Source organism: Sebastes umbrosus, chromosome 17 (assembly GCF_015220745.1).
Source record: "Sebastes umbrosus isolate fSebUmb1 chromosome 17, fSebUmb1.pri, whole genome shotgun sequence".
NCBI classification, from domain to species: Eukaryota; Metazoa; Chordata; class Actinopteri; order Perciformes; family Sebastidae; genus Sebastes; species Sebastes umbrosus.
Window position 1 is genome coordinate 23,465,144 of NC_051285.1, and position 23,656 is coordinate 23,488,799.

General features: G+C 40.3%; 1 protein-coding gene and 1 long non-coding RNA gene across 5 annotated transcripts in view; one reads left to right on the forward strand and one right to left on the reverse strand.

The window, feature by feature from the left end:
* Window positions 1-23,656, reverse strand: part of LOC119476287 — a 45,924-nt gene that overhangs the window by 11,017 nt on the left and 11,251 nt on the right. The window lies entirely within an intron of this gene.
* Window positions 1-23,656, forward strand: part of pcp4a (Purkinje cell protein 4a) — a 38,746-nt gene that overhangs the window by 7,907 nt on the left and 7,183 nt on the right. For 2 of the 4 annotated variants that reach the window (XM_037749669.1, XM_037749671.1), the window contains exon 2: window positions 5,745-5,816. In XM_037749669.1, coding sequence (XP_037605597.1) covers window positions 5,808-5,816 — 9 coding nt within the window. In that variant the 5' untranslated portion in view covers window positions 5,745-5,807. Of the gene's footprint in view, window positions 1-5,349; window positions 5,817-23,656 lie in introns of those variants that run through there. The other 2 variants (XM_037749668.1, XM_037749670.1) reach the window with 2 other exon arrangements.

A 23,656-nucleotide genomic window follows, 5' to 3' on the forward strand; every position in this document is an offset into this window, starting at 1 on the left:
TGTGTGTGTGTGTGTGTGTGTGTGTGTGTCACAAACTATCAGAAATTCTTTTAATACTTTTTTTTTCTTTTTCATATTTTTCTTTTTCCAGGTGGAATTTACTGCATCATGCTGTGAGGTTATGCTGACTTATCATATTAGCAATGCAGATGGGACTGATTTAGACCATATCTCACACAATATGATGCACTAATCAAAACTGTCATAAAAAAAGTTCCCCTTTTTTTAAAGATGCCTCTTCAGAGAAACAATACCAAAAATAGCAGGTCTTAAGGTAGCAGGTATTATCTATAAATGCTTCAGCAACATTATAAGAGCCAGAATGAAGCTGGGTGACAGACAGAGGGGGGGAGAGAGAGAGAGAGAGAGAGAGAGAGAGAGAGAGAGAGGGGGTACTTGCCATGCATCTAGTAATAATGGATAACTCTGCAACTTGGCGTGCAAAGCTAGAGCACGGCTGAGTGCTCACTTTGTCAGATTGTCAATACGTCTTCAGTACTTGGAGGCAGTAGGCTTAGAGTTTAGACGGAGTTTGCAGATTTGATCCTTGCAAAAGCCAATATGTTCCACAACGGCTACCACTGGCTCCACCCAACTCCCTATACACAACCTGGATGAATATGTAGATTTATGAGAAAATGGGTTTGTTTTAATTTACTTTCAAGGAGGCAAGTGAGCCCTGTTGCAGAACAGCGTCATCTCCCTTTGTGCTGCAACACAATGCGGCTGATTTCCTGCCAATAGAAGCAGAAACAGAGTCTTCACAGCTACTGTAATTACACTAATGCCTCAAAATGAATGTGATAATGGATACTAGTGTTAAAGTATGGCACTGTTACATTTTTTAGTTGCCTATCTCCAGGCCGGAGCCCTGACTCATGACAGAAGATCCCTGTCAGCCTTGTTTACATCATTATTTTGTATTCTTATCTATCGCAGCTCTTTTAATGGCTCGATCAATGTGCTATAAATGAAAATGTGTCCAAGCAGTTTAAAGGAGTCCTGCGATTGTCTTTGATTCTTGCCAGCAGCAATAATGAGTCAGTAATATGCACACAAACCTATAGGCTATGTGTGTGTACCATAATTGTGTTCACGGTGCAACAAAAATAGATATCAGCCTGGTTCCAGATCCACAACTCAGATTTTTTTCAATTAAATGTTACAATTTCAGCCTGATTATTGAGCTAAATACACAGAGTGGATTACAAGAGGAATGTGTTGAATTCCTCAATCATGGTCATTTTTACAATGCAGTTCAACATTAGAGCAGAAACAAGCTGTGAACACAACATTGACATATTATCACCTTTTATGAACTTGAATGTAAAGCTACACACTCAACTGTTATTCTATGCACTGTCATGTACAAGTGATAGAACTTCACAACCAATACATAAGATATAGTAGGTGTAGAAAAATATAATTTAAAGCTTAAAAAAATCGCAAGCACCTTTTATGGACTAAAATGGACTACATTTAGGTTGATATGGCAAACCTGTTAGCATACAGTTATGTATTTATACATTGAGTAGTCAGACAAAGATATGTGGCCACCTAATAAATGTAAGTCCAATATTCACTCTGACCGTAGCTCTGTTTTTGGTCTCCACTTACCCCTTAAAAATACCTGAATCTTTAGCGAGCATTGAGACCAAAACCAGTCCTGCGTTAAATTAATACAAAGGGCTGCACTTGTGGTGGCGTGTTGCCTCAGGGATCAGTGAGACATGAAATACAATGCAGGAAGTCCAGTTTGATAAATAGCTCTGTAAATTTTAAGGCTCATCAGATGCTGAAACACTATACAGCAGTATAATACTCAGAGACATGATTTTACAACTCTGGAAAGTTATTGTGACAGCAAGTATTTTATCTTTTGTTGCGACGATTGTGAGGTAAACAGCAGAAATACCAGGTATGTGCACTTTCATGTATGTGATCAGCTCGTTCTCACTCCCAAGGCATCAGAAACGGCATGGTCAGTGGCCCTATGCTTCGAACTATGACGCTCTACGTGGCCATGTAAAGGCGGGTGACATAAGAGCGACAAAGTTTGCGAAGGAGGTCAGGGTGGATGGATGGGTCAAACAAACACAGGACTTTTGTCCTGTGGTAGGGAGATTAGTATTGTCTTTTTGTTTGATTCAGTAGAATAATGGATTTTTTATTTTCTAATTTGTGTTCTTTTGTTTGTTATTTTGGCCATGGAGACGCAATTTCTGCATCTGTTTCTGTAATATTAGTTGGTTTCTCTGTTAATAATTTTAATATAAATAAATGCCACTCATTGTCAGTGTTTCAGCAGACTTTTCTTGCTGTTTTGGTCCCATTTTCTGCAAAGGTTGGATAACCTTTTTTATGTTATCCTTGTGTTCCCCTGGACATGAAGTTGTGGTCGTAACAAGTGACTATAAATATCCTGGTAACACACAAAACATAGCCTTCTTTTATCCCACTGCAATCCCACAGTGCATGGCATGCAGACATTTGCAGTATATGAATATGTTTGCAGCTAGCAACAAAATCTGTTAAAGGCAGTGGAAACGTTCTAAAGTGACTGTAGTCATGTGCCCATCCAGTAATCCTGGAGCCTCTCTCCTCTTTGAAGCATTACACAAAAAGCCCCTGAGCAGCTTGAAATAGAATAACTTCTACTAGAATGCAAAGCAATAGTCTTTAGACAAACAAATGACTTCAAAGACCAACATAAACCAAAATAAATACACTTTTTAAGCCTTGGGAACTGATTTGAATGCACTCCCTGCATTTCTTCTACACACTGCTGTGCTGCTGCCCCACAGCCTCACTACAAACTTGTTCAGCAATCTGTGACGTTAATTATGTTTATATTGGCGAAAGAGTTAAAAGCTATTGAAGAAAAATAATGCTCTTGTTAAATGTGTGAAGGAAATATTAATTAGAGAATAATTTGAGGGGTTGTTTGTAAGACATGGATCATGTGAAAAACTGATAAATGGGTGTCACTTATTTATTAAATTCTAGAATAATGATGTGAGCTGCTCGAGACTTAAGCTTTAACTCAAGTAGCTGATGAGATTCTGTGTCTATGGGCAATCCAAATAAATCAATGCTCAGAGTGACTGGTGATCAATTAGGACCCAAACATGGATCCTGAGGGACACTGTCTCTGTTGGATCTCTACGCGGCCGAGTGCTCTGATTAAAATGTGACAGATTTAGAGTATGCCAAACTCTGATTAATGACTGTCAACACACACATGCACACGCGTGGGAAGACATGGGTGTCCTTCGCTAAATCAATAAAAGCATTTAAAGAGAACTGCATTGGTTTTGGTATGTAATATACTCTCACTATACTATGACTATATTTTATGGGTATGATACATAAACAATGAATTTTGTTTGTGTAGCTCTAGCCTGATATTGCTTATTCCCTATAGAACTCTATATAACTCTACTGTGGTCCAAAAACCATTAAAAACATACAAGAGCATACTGTTGCACTGGGGGACGTAAACTTTCATTACAATAAATATGACCTATGCTGTTTATTCCTAAACAGCTCAACAATTTTATTCTCTGGGGAGTAGAGAGTCCTCTGGAAAGGTCTTTAATAGGATTTGCTGATAACAAAAAGAAAATACAGCATCAGCCGTATGGTTTAATGTCAAAATGAAAACAAGTCACTTTAAATGCACTCAAATTAAGCACGAATGTGAGTAAAACGTGAAATAATTGACTGCATAGGTATTCCTTCCATACAAGTCAATAGTTAGTAGAGGGCTATAGAGGACAGAACCTGCCAAATCAAGAATAAATGAAATAAAATAAATAAATGACTCGATAAAGAAATATAATATGTCATTAAATGTAGCAAAAATAATATTGAGTCAGTCATTACAATCCTTGTATAACCAAAGTGAGAGCTGTGTCCGTATACTCGACACAAAGTCAAACACGTTTCCAGTGGGTGTTGGCCTCCGCCAGGGTTGTCACTTGTCATCGATGCCGTTTTTGATTGTCATGGATAGGATCTCAAGGCACAGCCGGGGAGAGGAGAGTGTCCAGTTCAGGGACCGCAGAATTGCGTCTCTGCTCTTTGCAGATGATGTGGTGCTGTTGGCTTCATCGAGCCGTGACCTGCAGCACGCACTGGGGCGGTTTGCAGCCGAGTGTGAAGCGGTCGGGATGAGAGTCAGTACCTCCAAGTCTGAGGCCATGGTTCTCTGCCGGAAACCGGTGGATTGCACCCTCAGGGTGGGGAGTGAGTCTTTGCCCCAAGCGAGGGAGTTTAAGTATCTCGGGGTCTTGTTCACGAGTGAGGGAAAAATGGAACGGGAGATGGAAAGGCGGTTTGGTGTGGCAAAGCTCTCAAAATTATAATACAAATTTTAATATAAAATAAAACAATATAAAATTAAATTTAACAATATAAAATAAAAAAAAATAAAAAAAAATTAATATAAGCGTGAGGCAGAGTTATTTTGTGTTTCATATTTATTCTTAATTTAGATATTCTAAAATCTGTGTCCCAAAATCCATATATATCCATTGTGATTCACAGGTCGAAAACATATAAAGACCAAATAAAGATGAATACTTTTTATAGACATGTAGTGTGGGAGGAGGGGGGATGCAGATGCCCATAAAACAGCAATAGACCCTCTGACTTATTTTGTACGTTTTAAAGGTTATATGAAATAGGGCTGTCAAAGTTAACACGATAATAACACATTAACGCAAATTTGTTTTAACGCCACTGATTTCTTTAACACATTAACGCAACTTGTGATTTTTAGGTTGTAGCGGGCTCAGTTTTAAAGCTGGTGAGTGAAGATACTGCCATCATATGAAACTAGAAAACCTAGGGAATCCATTGGTACCAGTACTACCTCCAAACGTATGCAAAATTTGAGCGAGGAAAAACTGGCATGGCCATTTTCAAAGTGGTCCCTTGACCTCTGACCTCAAGATATGTGATTGAAAATGGGTTCTATGGGTACCCACGAGTCTCCCCTTTACAGACATGCCCACTTTATGAAAATCACATGCAGTTTGGGGCAGGTCATAGTCAAGTCAGCACACTGACACACTGACAGCTGAGTTTGCCATGTTATGATTTGAGCATATTTTTTATGCTAAATGCAATACCTGTGAGGGTTTCTGGACAATAATTGTCATTGTTTTGTGTCGGCAATTGATTACCAATAATAACTACATACATACATTTGCATAAAGCAAGCATATTTGCCCACTCCCATGTAGATAAGAGTATTAAATACTTGACATATCTTCCTTTAAGGTACATTTTGAACAGATAACAACTGTGCGATTAATCACAATTAACTATGGACAATCATGTGATTAATTGCGATTAAAAATTCTAATCGATTGACAGCCCTAGAAAAACGTATAGGCTATTTAATAAGCAATTTAATACATGTGCAGAGACCATTTCACACCCAGTGGTCAATTCGTTCAGATGAATGTCTTCGTTATTCAACTGGGGGATGTATTTCAATATTTTGCTTGCATTTTCATCACCCCTTCCTGACAACACAAACTGACAACACAAACACATGGCGGATTATTGCAAATATGAGGGCTGCTCCGCGGTGTGGAGCTGGAGGCGAGGAGACCCGAGGAGACCCGAAGAGACCCGAGCCGATTGGTTTCATGTTAACGTGGTAATGAGAGCTGCGCTGCGCTGGCCGGCTATAAAAGCAGCGTGTGTGGGAGAGGACTGTACTGTACCTTCAGTCAGCTGGCCGGTAAGCATCACACATCACTGGGAACAGAAAGAGAAACACACACAGCGCAGCCATGAGTGAGGTAAGTGCTTCTTATAACAGGCTGCACATTTCTGCCTCATGATATCCTTCAGCAACTCTGCTATTTCAGCACTTGAAGTTAACAGAAACTGAGAACATTTGACGCACAAGTGGATGGATTCACTTCCAAAACGTCGCGCTTTTTATCCAACAACCTGAATTTTTTATACCTTAATATTACTTTTTTTATCATTTTTTTCCCCACTTTATTTATGTTTTTCAAGGTTATACACATATTAACAACATATGGGCATGTACACATTCAGACCCACAAACAAAGGGAACAATACAAACACGACTTGGGAGTTACACTTCCATTATTCAATACATTCTCATGTCATTTCCAACTCAATCAGTTGTCCCTTTCTGCAGTTTTCGTCGCTGTTTTGGTTTTCTAATAATGTCCATTTCTCCCACTTGTCTTCCATCTGTGTTTCTTGCAGTCTTAAACGATGTGTCAGTTTCTCCATGATGTATATCTCCTCTACTACCCCCATCCACTGCTCGTGGGTAGGGGGATCCACTCTACCCCATTTCTTTTTTTTTTTAATCATCATTTTAATTACTTTTGCTTGGCTGTATAGTTGTGGAATATAATATTGCATGACCAAACAGATAACTTTAATAATATTTATTTTTCTGCACATGTGCCATTGGAGCAAAATCAGACCTGACAGTTGTGCTCAATTATTCTTTTTTTGTTTTTCATGGCTGAGATGGTGCCAGATGTGTAGTTGCACTGTATACTGCTGACTGGCCAACATACATTAAGGATTGTGACATTTTTAAGGGAGGCAGCAGATGTGAGCAATAAGTACTAACTTCAAATGACAGTCAGGGCGTGTGACAGGCTACACTATGAAATACATCCCTGTTGGTAAACATGGCTTAGTGTAGCTTAACTCTGACATTTGAAACTGAAGCTCACCCCAGCATGAACACATGCCGAATAAAGCAGAGGCAGTATTGACCTACACCGTCTATGCATCATTTCACGGGGCTCAGCCATTACAACTTGTATGTGGACTTCAGAGACGGGGTGAGTTTCTGATAATGTCAGAGTGGAGATTAGAAAAGGACCCCAGCAAAAATCTTCTCTGAAAGATGATTCACTGGTAACAAGCACATCCAATAGTCACTGAATTATTCAAGGCTTGCTGCTAACCCAGAGAAATAAAACATTCTCTCAGTGCACAGGGGATCACTGGCACCAATAAGACCTTATCACGAGTGTGTTCACCCCAAGGACCTGGACTGACTAAAGCACATAATACCTATAGTAAGTCTGCTTTTAATCTATATCCTGCTACATGTTGGATGGTGTCCAGTCAAGCTCCTGTCTCTCCACAGCTGAATCAGCCCAGTCGCACAGCAGATTGTGAAATAGTCACAAAATTTAATGTACTGATTCGTGTACACAGACAAATTTAAATATTTTTTTGGGATGGTCAGCACAAAATCTATTTGTATGTAATCCACGTAATTGTGAACCGGGAAAAGCGGTAGGGAGGAGGTCGGGATGGATGGGTGGGTCTAAAAACAGGACTTTCGCCCAGGAGACCGGTGTTCGTGTCTCGTGTGAAACCCCAAGTCAGAGTTAAATTAATTTGTCACGTAACTTCCTTACTCAAATTACAGCACTTCTGGAGTTATTTTAACCCAAACCATAATCTTTCCCTAAAGCTGACTAAATAGTTTGTTGCCTAAGCCTAACAAAGCTGATCTTTTCCTAAACCTAACTAAGTAGTTTTGTTGCCTAAGTCTAGCCAAGTTGATCTTTTCCTAAACCTAACTAAGTAATTATGTTGCCTGAGCCCAACCAAGTCGATCTTTTCCTAGGCCTCACTAAGTAGTTTGTTACCTAAGCCTAACCAAGTCGATCTTTTCCTAAGCCTAACTAAGTAGTTTTGTTACCTAAGCCTAACCAAGATGATATTTTCCAAAACCTAACTAAGTAGTTTGTTACCTAAGAATAATCAAGCCAATCATTTCCTAAACCTAACTAAGTAGTTGTGTTGCCTAAGCCTAACCCAGACAATATTTTCCTAAACCTAACTAAGTAGTTTTATTTTGAAAAGACAGGAGTGGAAATTGACTCGTGCGTCACATTTTGTTGGACATTCGTAGGAAAACGCATGAAAAATACTTGGTTGAAAGATGTGCTGAGCGTCACGAAAAAAAAGGCAAATCTGTGTCTATGTACGCGAATCAAATAGATTAAATATCCTGCCTAATAAGATTAAATAACTGCCCTGAGACTGAGTTGGTAGAAAACTGCTGAGACATTCCTCAATAATATGAAATAAAGTAAAACAAGATGCTTGTGTGTAAACTGCTATGATCACCAGCTGCCTCTTCAATCCTCATGAATCTTTTAATGCAGTCTTGCGATGTTTTTTTGTACACTGTCACACACACGCGATGCAGTCATGTTGACTTCTCTCCTACCCTCTGGTGTACCGCTTTATGGAAGTCTTATAAATAAGACATTACATATGAGAAAACTCAGGAAATTCAGTTGCATCTCATGTCAGTGATGGATTCATATGCCTATAAAGAGCCAAGGCCGAGACAAGAGTACGTTGCTCTGAATGAATAATTAAATAAAAATCAATAGCGGGCTCCATCTACGTCCACGCTCCACTGCTCTGCCTTACCTTTACTCTGATCAGACTCACACCAAGTTTTAATGCTCATCAGGGATAATTGGCTCTCTCAAAAGCAGGAGAGGAGATGTACATTTCTACTGAATCTTTATGATTTGGCCTGTCCCATTTGGAGATTTTTCAAGACAAAAAAGAGAGAAATCTTGTTTAATTACCACTCACTGCCTGCCTTTCTAAGCCTGAGGAATGATTCAGTCTCTTTATATAAAAATATAGCAGCTTGTTTCTCTAGGGGCACTTGAACATTTATAATATCATCACAGGCAAATGCAGGCAGGATATTATTTATAATCACTTCAATAAAAGCCCAAAAGCTGTGTTTCACTGTAACTGTATTACAACAATCCAAACGACTTCACAGCCAGAGAGATAAAATATAAAAAAATCACACATCAACATTTACAGTTGCTATTCTACGATTAATATTTATTTTTGGTAAAAAGAATTGTTATGTTGAGCTCGGATAATGAGGCTGTAACCGGGTCTCTGTCGCTATCGCTGCGGCTGATTCATGTCCATAAACATCAAGCAGTTTGAGGTTCCTGTGGTGAAAGCAGCTTAAATGGGTGGTCTGTCACCATAGTGATGAACAATTCAGCAATTCCAGGCTGCACTATCGAGCAAATTATGACAACATGGAGACTGACTTTTACAACGCTTTGGAGTCTGTTTCAGCACAAACAGTCTCATGCAGGCAGCATTTCAGTCATTTCAACCCAGTTTCCCATCTTATGCTGATCGTGATTTACAGTAGATCATCATTAGGGATGCACCGATCCTACAGTCCTCATACCGATAATGATACTGATCCAATACCTGTGTTTAATTATTAAGCTCTATGCCTTATATATGTTTTTAATTATTTATCCTTAAAATAATAAAGTGTACACAAGCGACTTTGTAAAAAATCTTCAAAATTAACAGGAGTTACAATTCAAGTGTAAACCTTTTTTTAATGCAGCATCAAATTTTTCAAAACTTAAACAGGAATTCACAATCCATATATAATGTATATAGTATATAAACACAGAATTGAATTGAATAGATCGGCCCCATTGTCACTGATATCCGATCCAGATATTTGAGTCAGTATCGGCCCGATATCCGATCCAGTATTGGTATCGTGGCATCTCTAATCATCATTCATAATCATGCACTCTTGTGACAAGTAATCTATTGGCGGAAGCCTCAATTTGAGATATTGTGTTGTTTTGACTTCCATATATCAAACAAGCCTCTTCTTTTTTTTTAACCCATCTGATGTGAATATTCTGTCATTAGTGCCTGCTGTTATACTGTTTGGCTCACATGCTGATCTGGAGACTTACTCCCCCTCTGTTTAAGCCTCAGGTTGTTTTAACAAAACTTTAATTAGATGGCACTCAGAGGAGAGGCTTCAGCCAACTGCGTGCGGTTGCCAAGATACGTCAGTTCCACTTTTCAAATGTTCAGCAAACGATAACGATTCCTTCCGTTCCCCATTAGCTTCACGCCAAAAATCATATCTGTCTGGATCACCTGCAAAATATTCCTCAACAACAGCTAAATTCAGTTAGTTACATGTTTAACCATCAGTGAGTGCACTGGGCTGTGAGGACCTCACTGTCGGTCAGTCATAGTCAAATCACTTTGGTCACATGAGAACAGCAGTGCAGTCTGTAGGGGCCACTAGCAGGGCTTTTAAACTCTTAATGAGACTGCATGTTTATTAAAGTTCTGACCAATACAAGTTTAGAGTGATGACTTTACACTGACCCAGAAATTAATTAAGTAATTCATTCAGAAAAGGCTTTTATATTCACCATGTCTGAGAGTGTCATCTAAGGTTTACTGAGAATATGTCCGAGAACTCTTTGGTCACAGCCAAGGAAGTGGGCAAATATGCTGCTTTATGCAAATGTATGTATATATTTATTATTGGAAATCAATTAACAACACAAAACAATGAGAAATATTGTCCAGATATTGTCTCACAGGTACTGCATTTAGCATAAAAAATATGCTCAAATCATAACATGGCAAACTCAAGGCCAAAAGGCAACAACAGCTGTCAGTGTGTCAGTGTGCTGACTATGACTTGCCCCAGACTGCATGTGATTATCATAAAGTGGGCATGTCTGTAAAGGGGAGACTCGTGGGTACCCATAGAACCCATTTTCATTCACATATCTTGAGGTCAGAGGTCAAGGGACCACTTTGAAAATGGCCATGGCAGTTTTTCCTTGCCAAAATTTAGCGCAAGTTTGGAGCATTATTTAGCATCCTCCACGATTAGCTAGTATGACATGGTTGGGTAGCTTCACTTCAGCTTTAAAACTGAGCCCGCTACAAACTCTGCCAGATCGGCAGCACATCAGATTTTTAAGTGGTTAATTAAAAATCGCAAGTTGCGTTAATGCGTTAAAGAAATTAGTGGCGTTAAAACGAATTTGCATTAACACGTTATTATCGCATTAACTTTGACAGCCCTAATTGTTAGGTTATTATTTTAACACAAACCATGATGTTTTTTCTAACCTTAACCAAGTAGTTTTGTTGCCTAAACCTAACCAGTCGTTTCACAACGTTAACCGTGTGGCATTGTGCATTTCTGCAAGCGCGATATGAGGTGGTATATAAATTGTACAATGGCAATATTTTTTCTGCCGACTGGGTTGTTAGTCATCTGTGTAAAATCAGTTTGAAAATGTAATCATTTAGGATGCCCGCTTTAATACTGTGATACCATATGGCAACCTGTCCTTCAATCAATGCACCAGCATTTAAGTGGGCTCTTGCTGTGCTCCCGTGTATTTTAATTACAGTGAGAGTGGTGGCTACGGTGGCTACTTGGCAAAGCCATTTGTTTCATCATCCAAAGTGGACTAGAATCCTTTTTATTAAATTAATGAGATAAGAGTGTTAAAAGTTGCTGATCAGTGTAAAAAGGACAGCAAGCTGAGATGGGGAAAAGTGGTTGGGGATGGATTTCCTTAAAACTCCCTTTTGCTGACTGAAGACTGATAAAGTGATTGCGATCGGGACCAAAGTGGTGATTAAAAAGAAAAAGCCTCTGCAACTCTGGAGGAAATGTTCAATGTTGAAATCATTTGAAGCGTGTTGATGTAATGGGATTCTTTCTTCATTTATTGACCAGAAATATAAACACATTTTAATCTGAAATTATCTGTGATTTGTTGTGAGGCATGTAGACTGACCTTAATCTCACTTTAAACAATGAACAGAGATTACATTGAAATAATCTGTTATCCACCTAAACGGTCAGCAGGCTTTGGTGGTGCCTTCACTACTCGCTGTAACCCGTCCTCCGGGGGTAATCCTGGCTTCTGCAGGGTTTTGCAGAAAGAAAATGACAAACATCAGTGAGTGAAGAGGGGGATGTGGATGGTCAACACAAGAGATAAATAGAGCAGATTATATTTAAATTGCCAAAACGGGATCAGATAGTAGCATCATCAGCTTTTGCATATAGAGCCTTGATTCGCAGGCTGTTAAAATGTCACACATCATTCTCAGCGGAATTACATATACTCTCACAGAGGGAGAGAACATTAGATAGTCACTTTAAAGGAATACAAGAAAAATGTACTTGTCAAGTGATGAACACATACACTACTTTATCCATATGTCCCTTGTAGATTATTAACTTTCTTATTGCATTTAAGCATACACTGAGTGAGGATTAAAACAATAAATGTATGTGTTTTTAAAGCTGTATTAAAGCGACGGTAGGCAGAATATTTTTTGGCATCATTGGAAAAAATCCCATAATAATCTGTCAGCATATTGTAATTCAAGTGTTCTGAGAGAAAACTAGACTTCTGTACCTCCTCATGGCTCTGTTTTCCAGCTTTCGAAAATCTAGAGAGAGAGCGTTCCTATTGGCTGTTCATTCAACCGAGGCAGCTGTCACTCACTCACAAACTCCGATCAAATGGTCAAACTAGGCAGCGCTGATCAAATATTAATCAATATTCTGTTACTGTAATGCCTATTTCTCATGTAGAATGTATTCAGAAACATCTTGTAGTGTACCGTTTAGCTGTAAAATGAGAATGTTTGATCCGGCTGGTGGGCGGTGCTTGGTATTTCGTTAACTGATCTCAACATGGGGGCCGGGTCACAGACTTTCTCATTTTACAGCTTAACTAAAATATGTTTCTGAAAACATTTTACACAATAAATAGGCATTACAGTAACATAATCTTGATCAGCACTGCTTAGTTTGACCGTTTGAACAGAGTTTGTGAGTGACTGACAGCTGCTCAGAGACGGCAAGGCTCCAGCTCGGCTCTGATTGGTTGTTGTCCCCCGGTCTGTGAAATCTTGCAGATGCCATTAGGAGCACCGGAGGACAATGAGGCACATGTTTTTTTTTCAGATTACCTGTCTCATGCACTACTGTCAGGATATAGTGACTGTTATAAAATAACTTTTTTAATCATATTTGCTCCATTTTTACCCACTGCAGCTTCCAGTTAAATGTAACAATAGGAAAAAAAAAACCCTCATAAAATGTCTCCTCTACTGGCCCAGGCTTCACCTCACCTCCCCACCTGTCTCCTCATGCTGTGGCTGCCTGTAACTGACACAAACAATAAAGTCACACTCAAGTGAGCCAACTAATTAGAGCAGAGATCCAACAGAAACAACACATGATGCAGCGTAGCTGAATAATAATACCTCCTCATCATTCATTTTTTTGTTTTGTTTTTGGACCTGGATGGAACGTGAGCTGGATCTGATCCCTGTCAACTTCTGCAGATGGATAATAGTTATTTTGTGCAACAGTACAGAGCAGTAAAAATGTTGCTTTATCGCCCTTTTAATTATGGCCTCAGAGTGTTTACAATTGTTGTCTGACAATGAGAGAAGGAGTAGTCTGTACAGTTTGATGTATGCCGCTGCGGAGGCTATACTCTGCCTAATGCGTGCTGATGTTCTATGGGAAAACCCTGCTGCTATGCCATTAGTTTCACTTGAAGAACTCCAGCCGGAAGGCAAACTGTACCTTCCTTATAATGCTGTTGTGCATGTTCAGATGAGTGAAAGAAATTTCTGTCTTTAGGTCTGTTGAGATTTAAAGGGGCATTTTACCCAAATTGCAAGAACAACAAAGAATTGGACTAATCCCGGTGGTATCTAGCATGCAGCTGCTTTTGCTTTTATACGTCTTATATTTCTACCTCCACACCAACACTGTTAAATTATTGGAGCTTTCTTTGTGTTGCAGATAGCCTTAAACAATAATATTCATTTAATAAAAAAAAAAATCAACATCTCTTTTCAGAAACAAAGGTTACGATATTGTAACCATAGTTCTATAAGCACCGCCAGAGCCCTCTACTGGACTCAATGGGTAATACTCCTCCAATCACGAGCACACATCCGGCCACTGAAAATTTGCGTAAGCATAGTCCGCCAATCAGTTCTAGTTACCAGCCATACCAGCTAAGATAGCTTGGTTATCAAGGTGCCTCCATAATTCACGTTAACTGTGATATTAATTGGGATGTTAATTTTAATTAGTGAAAAACATGTGTAAACCAAAATGTACTTACCAGAAAAAAATTAACAGCTGACAAGCTCAATCACAATGTAGCCACGCCCTGAAGAATACCCTGTTTTATTGTCCATTTTACTCTAAATGGAACCATAATTTACTCAGTGAACATCATGCTGTATTGAACTTGACTTGAAACTAGCGATTTAGATCATAAACTCATTAGGAAAACATTTACTGAGGTAATAAATCAAGTGATGTCTTTTTGTAACCACTGGAGTCGCCCCCTGCTGGCCATTAGAAAGAATGCAGGTTTAAGGCACTTCAGCATTGGCTTCACTTTTCAGGCCCGGAGGTTGCCCCTTGTGAATCACTTAAATATCCCCATTTTAAAGGCTATAATAAACTCTATAGTAAGCATTACCACAATATCTAAACATTAGCCATTTTTCCTGCTACAGGCAGAGGGCGTAAGGGCGCAATGACAATGTTTGAGCTAGCTTGAGTTTCATTATAATAGTCCCCCTAGTAATCACTCCTTTTTACCCATTTTTCTTCCAGCTGTCTTCAAGATTAATGCTACCAATTAAATTGAAGTCTGCGGTGTAGCTGAGTCATTTTAATTAGTGAACGTGTCAGCATCAGATAAAGATGAATAAGGAAGTCAGCCAGCTTTCATATACTAACTTTTCTGTCTAAAACAACAGCCTCAATGCATGAGAAGAGAATAGTTCTATTATCCCACTGCCACATAAACATCCTCTTTCATCAGCTTTTTTTTTCCAACTCTGAGACTTTTTACAATATTACACCAACTTACAGTTCACATATTTTCCTGAAGTGCTGGTAATGAATTGGAATTTGCTTTCATTATTTTCTATATAATTGACATTAACGTACTCGATGACAGAATTACCTGCTTTGTTGTGGACAGTTAATGAGTTGGGAACTGAAGTAGGCTTTGGATTCATACAGGAGATCAATGAAAAGTAGCTCAGTTGAAAGTCTTTACTTGAACGAATTAATTATTTGGAGTCCAGTGTTCATTAGGAAGCTGTTTTGCCTGAGCGTTGGTGCAAAGTTTTGACATACCGATATTGTGCTGGAAAAAGTGGAGTTAGACTGACTATACAGTTTTCTGAACTAATAGAATAGAATTGATAGAATGTGTGAATTCAACGCGTCCAGAAGACACAGGAGAGACCGTAGCCATGGTCTCCAGGGCCGGAGTCGATACTGTGTCTGCTCCGCTGCCTGCCTGCTTGCCTTCACTCTCACACCGCGCTCGTTCTCACTCGCTCCACCTCTCACGTGCATGTGTGCACACTACACACTGCAGAAGAGTTAGTTTAGCTCTGAGAATATCTAGTGAATTTACAGTGGAAGTTTGTGCAGAAATAAATGCTGCAGCTCCTCCAGACCAACAGAGGTTTCCCGTGTCGTTTCCTGCTGCTGAGTGAATAGATTTGCTCCGGAGCGAGTAACGTTATCTGAAGCAGGAAAACACAGTATCAGCATCGATTCATGGAGAAACCTTCTTCTGGTCAGCTAACATTACTGCCAAGCAGGTGAAATTGTGATATTGTGGTTTTAGCTGACGTGTGTCGCCTCACTGTTTTGAGCGATGCTCGTTCATGTCTATGTAGAGCGAGCACAAGCGCAAGCAACAGCACGCTGACTTTCGTTGACTTAACGGCCACAGGTGTTATGAAGAGTGTTGGCATTTACTTGTCATGTATTCCATCTGCTCTAGCCATTTCAAGATGTCCCAGAGAGGGGCTTGACTGTTGATTGGTTGGGGCTCGTTAGGTACCTGTGAGACAATTAAATATCCAGGAAGGCCAAGAATGTGAACAGGAAGAATGTGGCCATATGTGGCCCAGACCCCCTCTGAATGTGGTCTGAGCCATCGGATCTCAATGCGTCTTGGATGCGTTCACCCCTGTACTTAGAGCTGTCCACTTGTGATCCGATCACTCAGGACACATGTTAATACCAGATCTGAACAGGGCCTTTAGTCTTGTTTGAACAAGGGCTTTGTTTTAACAAATGCTTTAGATCACACATAAAAAATAGTTCTATTTTAAACTTGGTTCTACCTGCGCTGTAAATATCTCACTGTGACGTCATGTCCTCTACTGTTTGTTACATCATCAAAGAGGGGTAAGTTACTTTTCATCTCCAAAAGCTGTTGTTTAACTCTTTGTAAATTAGCTTGGGTGGTTTTAACAGAAAAGTGAGTCTAAACATAGTATAGTCCACCATCGTGGCATCGCGTCGCTTGTTCAGTCAATCAATCCTCAGCAGTGTCACTCTTCCATGCTGTCATCCTTGTTTAAAGGTCTGCTTCTGGGGAAGCTGCTGAGGAGTTCTAGTGGTGCTGGGATGAGCTGTCTGTGACCTAGTTTTGCTGTCTCCTTGTTAAATTGTTAATAGATCCTGAGTGCAGCATGGAGTCTCTCTGGGGAGCCCGAGCTGCCATAAGAACCAAAAATAGCCCCCCACACACTGGGAAGGTAATTTATTTATTTCACCAATTCCCTCCATGTCCATGCCAACCCTTCATGCCACTGTTGTGTTTTAGAAACACATATGAGCATCACATGAGGAAACAGTGATGGAAACGGCACCAATATGTCTCCTTCGCATCCTTCGCTGATACTGAAAAACAATCTGACAGCTGTATATAATTCATTTGTATGGATGCACTCTGCACCAATAGCAGTCCAAGTGTCGCTGTTTCTATTCTAAATCAGTAAACGGAAAAAAAATAAAAATGTAATGAAATGAACTCAACTATTAAATGCAATATTCTGCCCAAAAGCATGTCCTCTATTTCAATCCAAAATGTCACTGAAGATCATTTGAAAGGACGGGAATACTCAAGATACTGACATACAGTCCCTAACCTCTGGTCTGAATGCAACACAGTGAACAAGCATATCTCATTTATAAAAGACAGTAGCTCAAGGGTGAACAAAATAAGAATTTCAAGCGTTTATTAAGCTTTGTACATTGTTAGTCAACCACGGCAGACAGAGCCATATGTGACACATACACTGTGCAGAAGGACATCATCATTAGCAATGTAATTATCATCATTGCCATCCATTTGTCAAGCTCCCTCGGCCTGCAGCATATGGGACTGGGAGCAGGCAAACATTGCGATTCCTCCTCGGGGAACCTGACGCCACAGCATCTCTGCACAAGCTGTGCGCAAGCCCAGCTCAAACACCAGCCAGCAACACTGGCTTATGTTCATTTTAGCTCACCACATTATTGGCACTGAAGGCGTGTGAGACTGGTGATCTTCCTTCGTCCAGCTTCCTAATGAGAAGCTGTGCTGTTTGGCAGGTCTGAAAGAGTGTCTGTTGTTGATGTTTGTGTGTTTGTGCAGCAGTCTAGAGTATGAAATGAGCATAAGAGTATAATCAATATTAGAGTAAATGCAGATGGTAAGGATATGTTCAGTGAGCTCAACTCTGATTCAACACAAGATATACAACACGGTCTCACAGGAAGGCGTATAAATACCACAACATTACACAGACATTTTGCATGTAATGAGTACACATTTGTGTTTTCGCATGTCATTTCAACGCCACGCAAACGTCTGCAGTTAGGTTCAGGCAAGAAAACCACTTAGGCCCTGTTCAGACTTGGTGTTAACATGCGTCCTCACTGATCGGATCACAAGTGGACAGCTCCAAGTACAGGTGTGAACGCACTCAAGACGCATTGAGGACGCATTGAGATCGGATCTTTCAGACCACATTCAGAGGAGGTGCCAGTTTTAAAGTTATCAAGAGATACAGAGAATGTCATGACATGAGCCAATAATGACAGGGCGGCAAGGCCAACTGAACTTTCTAGTCATCTGAGTGTTTGTCAGTGTCAAAGGCTGCAGTAAGGTCTAGTAATACTGAGATGGAAGGTTTGTTTGCAGCTTTGTTGATCTTTAAACCATTTACTACTTCTATGAGAGCTGCTTCAGTGCTGTGGTTAGTCCTGAAGCCAGATTGGTGACTGTGGAGTGATGATGACTATGCAGCTGTTTGTAGACAACCTTTTCAAGTATTTTACTAATAAGGTGACTGACATATGGGCCCTAAATCCAAACAATATAGGCTATGTATTTCTGAAACACTTGCTAACCACAGCTCAATACTGGGATATGGTGGCTTCCCAGTGGACATGCAGTAGCTTGTAACTGGTGTTCACCACAGTAGTAAACTGTTGTAATTCATCACATCCAGACACCATACCCTGAGGGAACCTCCAGGGTTACAGTAATGGGATGCTGTTCTGTTGTGGTCACACTGGGTGATTCAGGCTGATACAATTGTGGTATTTTTACATAACACGCTGCTTTGGGCAGCTTTAGCGCATGGATAGTTGTGGCATGTCATTACATCACACATCCTTTAACCCTGTGTAAACCCAGCAGGTTCCTACTGGCTGTTCCAAAGCCTAGATTAAAAATATTTAGGTCCCTCCCGAGTGACTGCTCCCAAATGTAGATTAAAAAGAGTCCACTGCCATCAGCGCTCTGTTCACAGTAACCTGCCTGAGAGGCTTAGCCTGGCTAAATCTCATCTTTCAAAACTCTGCTTTGCTCATCTTACTTTCAAAATTCTTCATACGTCTTACCTCTAACTGCTGTTGATTTTATCTGCTTCTTAAAAATCTTTTGTAGAGCATTTTACAAAGCATTTCTAATTGTGGTATTTCTAACATCACTATAAACTTTCTTCTCCTTCGGCTTCTTCACTTCAATCTTTCTAATTATATACACCACAAGAAGCTCCTGTGGCGCCTGCTCCTTTGCCAATTGCTAATCATTATGATAGCAGGCTTCTCAGCATGGTGTCCCTTTGCCAGCCTTCTGGGTCACGTGTGATCCTTTAAACGAGGCAGGTATGTGATGAAGTCAAGGTCACAGCTGACAGGTGTCAGGGTTAATGAAAAGTGGACAGCCACAGACAGAGAGAGGTGTTCAGGTGTGCTACAATGACAGCTGATGCTCTCATGCATCAGTCTGAATGATTCTCTCAGACTGCTCTGTTCTTACTCATACAAAGAATCCTATGTCATCATTTGTAAGCTCTTTGCAGGTAGAAGACTGAGTAAGGTACTTTAAGATCGTGGCACATTGAGTTTTATTGTGTCCTGTCAAGCATTTGTACTCTTAGATGCCACTGGAACTCTTTGTATTCTAAAACTTTTCAACCTAAATTACTATGAAACTAAATATCAGTTTCATAGTGATAAACAGAAACACATTATAATTTGAATAATATAAATACCACTTATATACTTTTAAAAAGAGGGTCATTTTATTCAAATTGCATTTGGACTCAACTTCAATCTAGATGTTTGAATTTACCAGTCCAAAGCGAACTTTCAGTCAGTGCTTCAACTTAAAAATAATGAAGTTATTGCTGTGTGTCATAATCATATCAGAGTTTCTATTTGCCCAAAGCTAATGTGGGTGGGAGTAATGGACACTATTATGCTTGTTTTATTGGCGCAAATGGTCCTAATCTGTAGATATGCACTTTTTAACGATATAGCACAATTTTATTTGATCATTTATAGCAATTTATTTTGCGGACCCCCTGACAGAGTTATTGTCGGATTCTGGCCTTTAATTTACCAACGGCACCACTGCGCTCTGAAACATTATTTTCCAATGGCTCGCCCCTTGCCGAGTTCAACCAGGTTGAACTTTGGGCACAACTCGAACTGCGTTCTGTCTGAAAACCACTTAAAGGGATAGTTTGGGTGTTTTGAAGTGGGGTTGTATGAGGTACTTATCCATAGTAGGTGTATCACTTACAGTAGATGACGTTCGGCGTGACAAAACAGACAGGAGCACCGACACGGGAGCAAAGCAATACAGTGCTGTGGACAGGGACGGCAGAGAAACGTATTTTATCCACCTACAGGAAAGGCCCAAAATTGATATCCGTTTAAGTGTATGCTATATATTCAGAATATTTTCACCGCTTTATCTTGCCGTCAGACAGCCCGTTCTCTCTCCTTTCTGACAGGAAACTGAACTGAGAGTGAAACTTATTAATGCTCTCCCCAAAGCCAGCAGGCTCAGGTGACAAAAACAGTATAGATAGTTTTCACTTTCAGTTCAGTTTGCCATGGGAAAATATTCTAAATATGGCGTGCACTTAAACGGATATCAATTTTTTTTAGGTGAGCCTTTCTTTTAAGTGGTTAAAATAAGTTTTTCTGCTGTCCCCATCCACAGCACTGTATTGCTTTGCTCCAGTGCCGGTGCTCCTGACTGTTTCTCGATGCTGGGGGCACATCGACTGTCATCTACTGTCAGTAATACACCTACTATGAACTACCAACCCCACTTCAAAACATCCGAACTATCCTTTTAAGGCTCAAACAGCAAGGGTTGCTTGTGAATTCAACTTTTTATTTGCAAGAAAAAGATTGTGTTCTTAGAAAAGTTACATAATCTTGCCTTGAAAAAAGAAAGACAGAGTCAATGTGTGATGTGTGTTTATTTACAGAGATCTTTATGAAGTATGTATGAAGAAAAATCATCCTGCCAGGGAGGAAACATAGTGTGTCTGACAGTTTGTCATGAGTTCAGGCTCAGATGGCTGTGCAGTGAGGAAACATCATTCAGCTGTGATATCCAACAGTGTATTTGATTTAAAGTCACACAAAAAAAAAAGGGAAACATCAGCATTGCTGCTGCTGCTCAACTACTATTTTCTCTTTTGCTGCTCAAAATTCCTATTGAGATCTTGAGTCGTTTGTTAAATAAGCTGCTGGCAAACAGAGCGACAATACCTCTTCAGCTGCGAGACGTGAGCAAGTGATGGGAATCAGGCAGCGCCAAGCTTGAGCAAAGACCGAGATGGGCCATGACAAACATCTCATTTGAAATTCACTCACTGCTTCTGAATATCCTCTTATGAATTTTTATGCAAATGCTCCTTTCTTCTCACTGTTCCCTTCATGTTTATCAGGCACATTAAAGCAAAGCATGTGCTGAAATAAGAACCTCCACTAGAGAGGAACGACTGAGCAGAAACAGGAATAATGTGGGGAAAATGTGCTAATGTGTGGAGAGTTATCCCATTGCACATTAGGACTGGAGCTGTTATATAAGCTCCGACTGTATCCAGGCAGAAAGAGGATAAAGGAGAGTCTGAGAGAGAGGGCGGGGGTGGTGGGGGTGGGGGGGGGGGGTGTGGGGGGGGGGTGGGGGGGGGGGGGGGGGTGATGGTGATGATGATGATGATCTAAGGACTCTATAGGGAAAAAAAGAAGAACAGCAGAGGATTCACTTCCTCAGTGTTTGTATCATTAGCGATTTTAGACTTTCTAGGGATGGTAAATAGACTTGCATTTACAGTATATAGCGCCTTTCTAGTCTTCTGACCACTCAAAGCGCTTAAAGGGGAGACTTGTGGGTAAATTTCATCTCAGCACACCTAGGACATAATTATCAAACCCTCTGACACTCCCGCCTTGCGATTTTTAGGTTGTAGTGGTCTCAGTTTTAAAGCTAGAGTGAATATATTGGTATCTTATGAAACTGGAAAACCAGGAATCCATTTGTATCAACCATGTCATGTTTTCTCGTTGGGAAAGACGCTAAATAACGCTCCAAATTTAGGCTAAATTTTGGCGAGGAAAAACTGGCATTGCGATTTCCAAAGGGGTCCCTTGACCTCTGACCTTAAGACATGAAGACGTTTCCACCATAACTTAATGCAAAAAAAGGTGCATAAAATAGTGCTGCATAAAAAATTCCCAAAATACATAAAATTAAGTGTCTGAAGCTCAAAATTTCCTAGTGGGAGGACCCTCACACCACACCTGCCAACCTTGACACCTCCAAAATAGGGAAGATTTCAAAACCAAAGCATGGGGCCTCAGTAAAAACTGAGTTTCAGAGACTTCGTTTTCGGCATTCTGGTGACTCATAAAGAATGAAAATAACAAAATAATAAGTACACTGCAACCGCATTTTTTGTTAAATATGCTTGTTTTTCAGGAAAGAAAACTGAATAATTCACCCATCTTGCGTGAACTTGTGTGAATCTCTGGTAACAGGGTGGCATGACTGATAGAGAGACAAAAATAATCATACTCAGGATACTTTTATCACAAAACAGCACACCACAGACACAAATAGCACACACATCTCCTCATGGAGATTTTTTAGCCCCCTCAAGAAGTCTTTCAAACTCTTTGAACTTGGATCAGCTCCCCTGTTGGTGTCTTACCACCACGGTCCATCTGCTTATAGTATGAGAGGGCTAGTTGAAGCTAAAGGCTAAAGCAGGAGAGACAAAAAGGATGGAGAAAAGTAAAGGAAAATGGAGTCAAAAGGACGGCAACGAGCATCACTAAAAGTTGGGAGCTGCAGCTGGTTATTGATTTCAGCTTATAGCACATTTGTCTTCATTTCTCGATATTGTGCTGCATCTTTCAACTGCACCGAGACCATCCCTCAAATGTTATTGTCGCCCTGCTCCCGGACGTCTGGATGCTTGCCGGTGTCCTGGTGGGTGGAGGTGTGATGTATGGTGCCATCACTGTGTGGCACCGCTCATGCCCCGCTGAATACCAGAGCACAATCAGGCGGATGAGAGTCTGTGTGGTGCTGGGAATCCCAGCGGCATTGACTCACTTTGAGTTCTGTGTGTAAACAGAAAAACAGATGGCCACTCTGCTAACACTAGTTTCTCTTCCACTGGCTCTCGTGATGGCGCATGGGGACATAGGAGGAAGATGTAAGGTTTCTTTATGCCAGTTTTATTTTTGCTTTGTTCCCACTTGAGTCACATTCATCAAAACTTTGGCATTTGAAGTTCACTGGATTAATAATTTAGGTTGAGCTTGGCGAGTTGGAGAGATGGTCTTTGCTCTTTGCTCTAAATCAAATCGCACCCACAACACTCATCTGTACTAATTAGGCTCTTGCATTGATAACACGTTGGTCTTGGTAAAAACAGGAAGTGAATAATTGGAAAATGTTAAAGAGGACCTAATATGCTCATTTTCAGGTTTATACCTGTATTTTGGGTTTCTACTAGAATATTTACACACTTTAATGTTTAAAAAAATGCTTTATTTTTCTCATACCAACCGCACCTCTTTTCACCCTCTGTCCAAAACACTCTGTTAGAGCTCCGGCCCCACCCCTGAAAAGCCCAGTCTGCTTTGATTGTTCAGCTGGCCCACTGTTGTGATTGATCAACCAAACTAAATTCTTTGGACTCCGCTCCAGCTCCACTCTAACTAGCTTTGTTTGAGGACGTGCCAAACTGGCCACTAGGAAGGTATTATGCAAATGTGTTCCTTGATGACATCACCACGTCACGGAAGAAAAGGCGGGATTGGAAGAAAGGCGTTTCAGGCAATTCAGGAGCAGTGTTTCTGTGGGGGAGAGTAACTCCCTTTGGCGTCGACTTTGGGCTTTGTAACTTTGCAGAATTTTTGCATCCACAAAAAACTATATAATACACTAAAGGAAAAGGAAAAAGCACAATAAGTCCAATTTAAGATCTGAATGATGCTACCGCAGCAAGCCTTCTCTCGCGCACTGTAGCGTCTGTGCATTTGGAAGCTGAGTGCATCTTATAATGTTGCAGAACAGCACCAGCCTGTCAGGGGAGAACATTT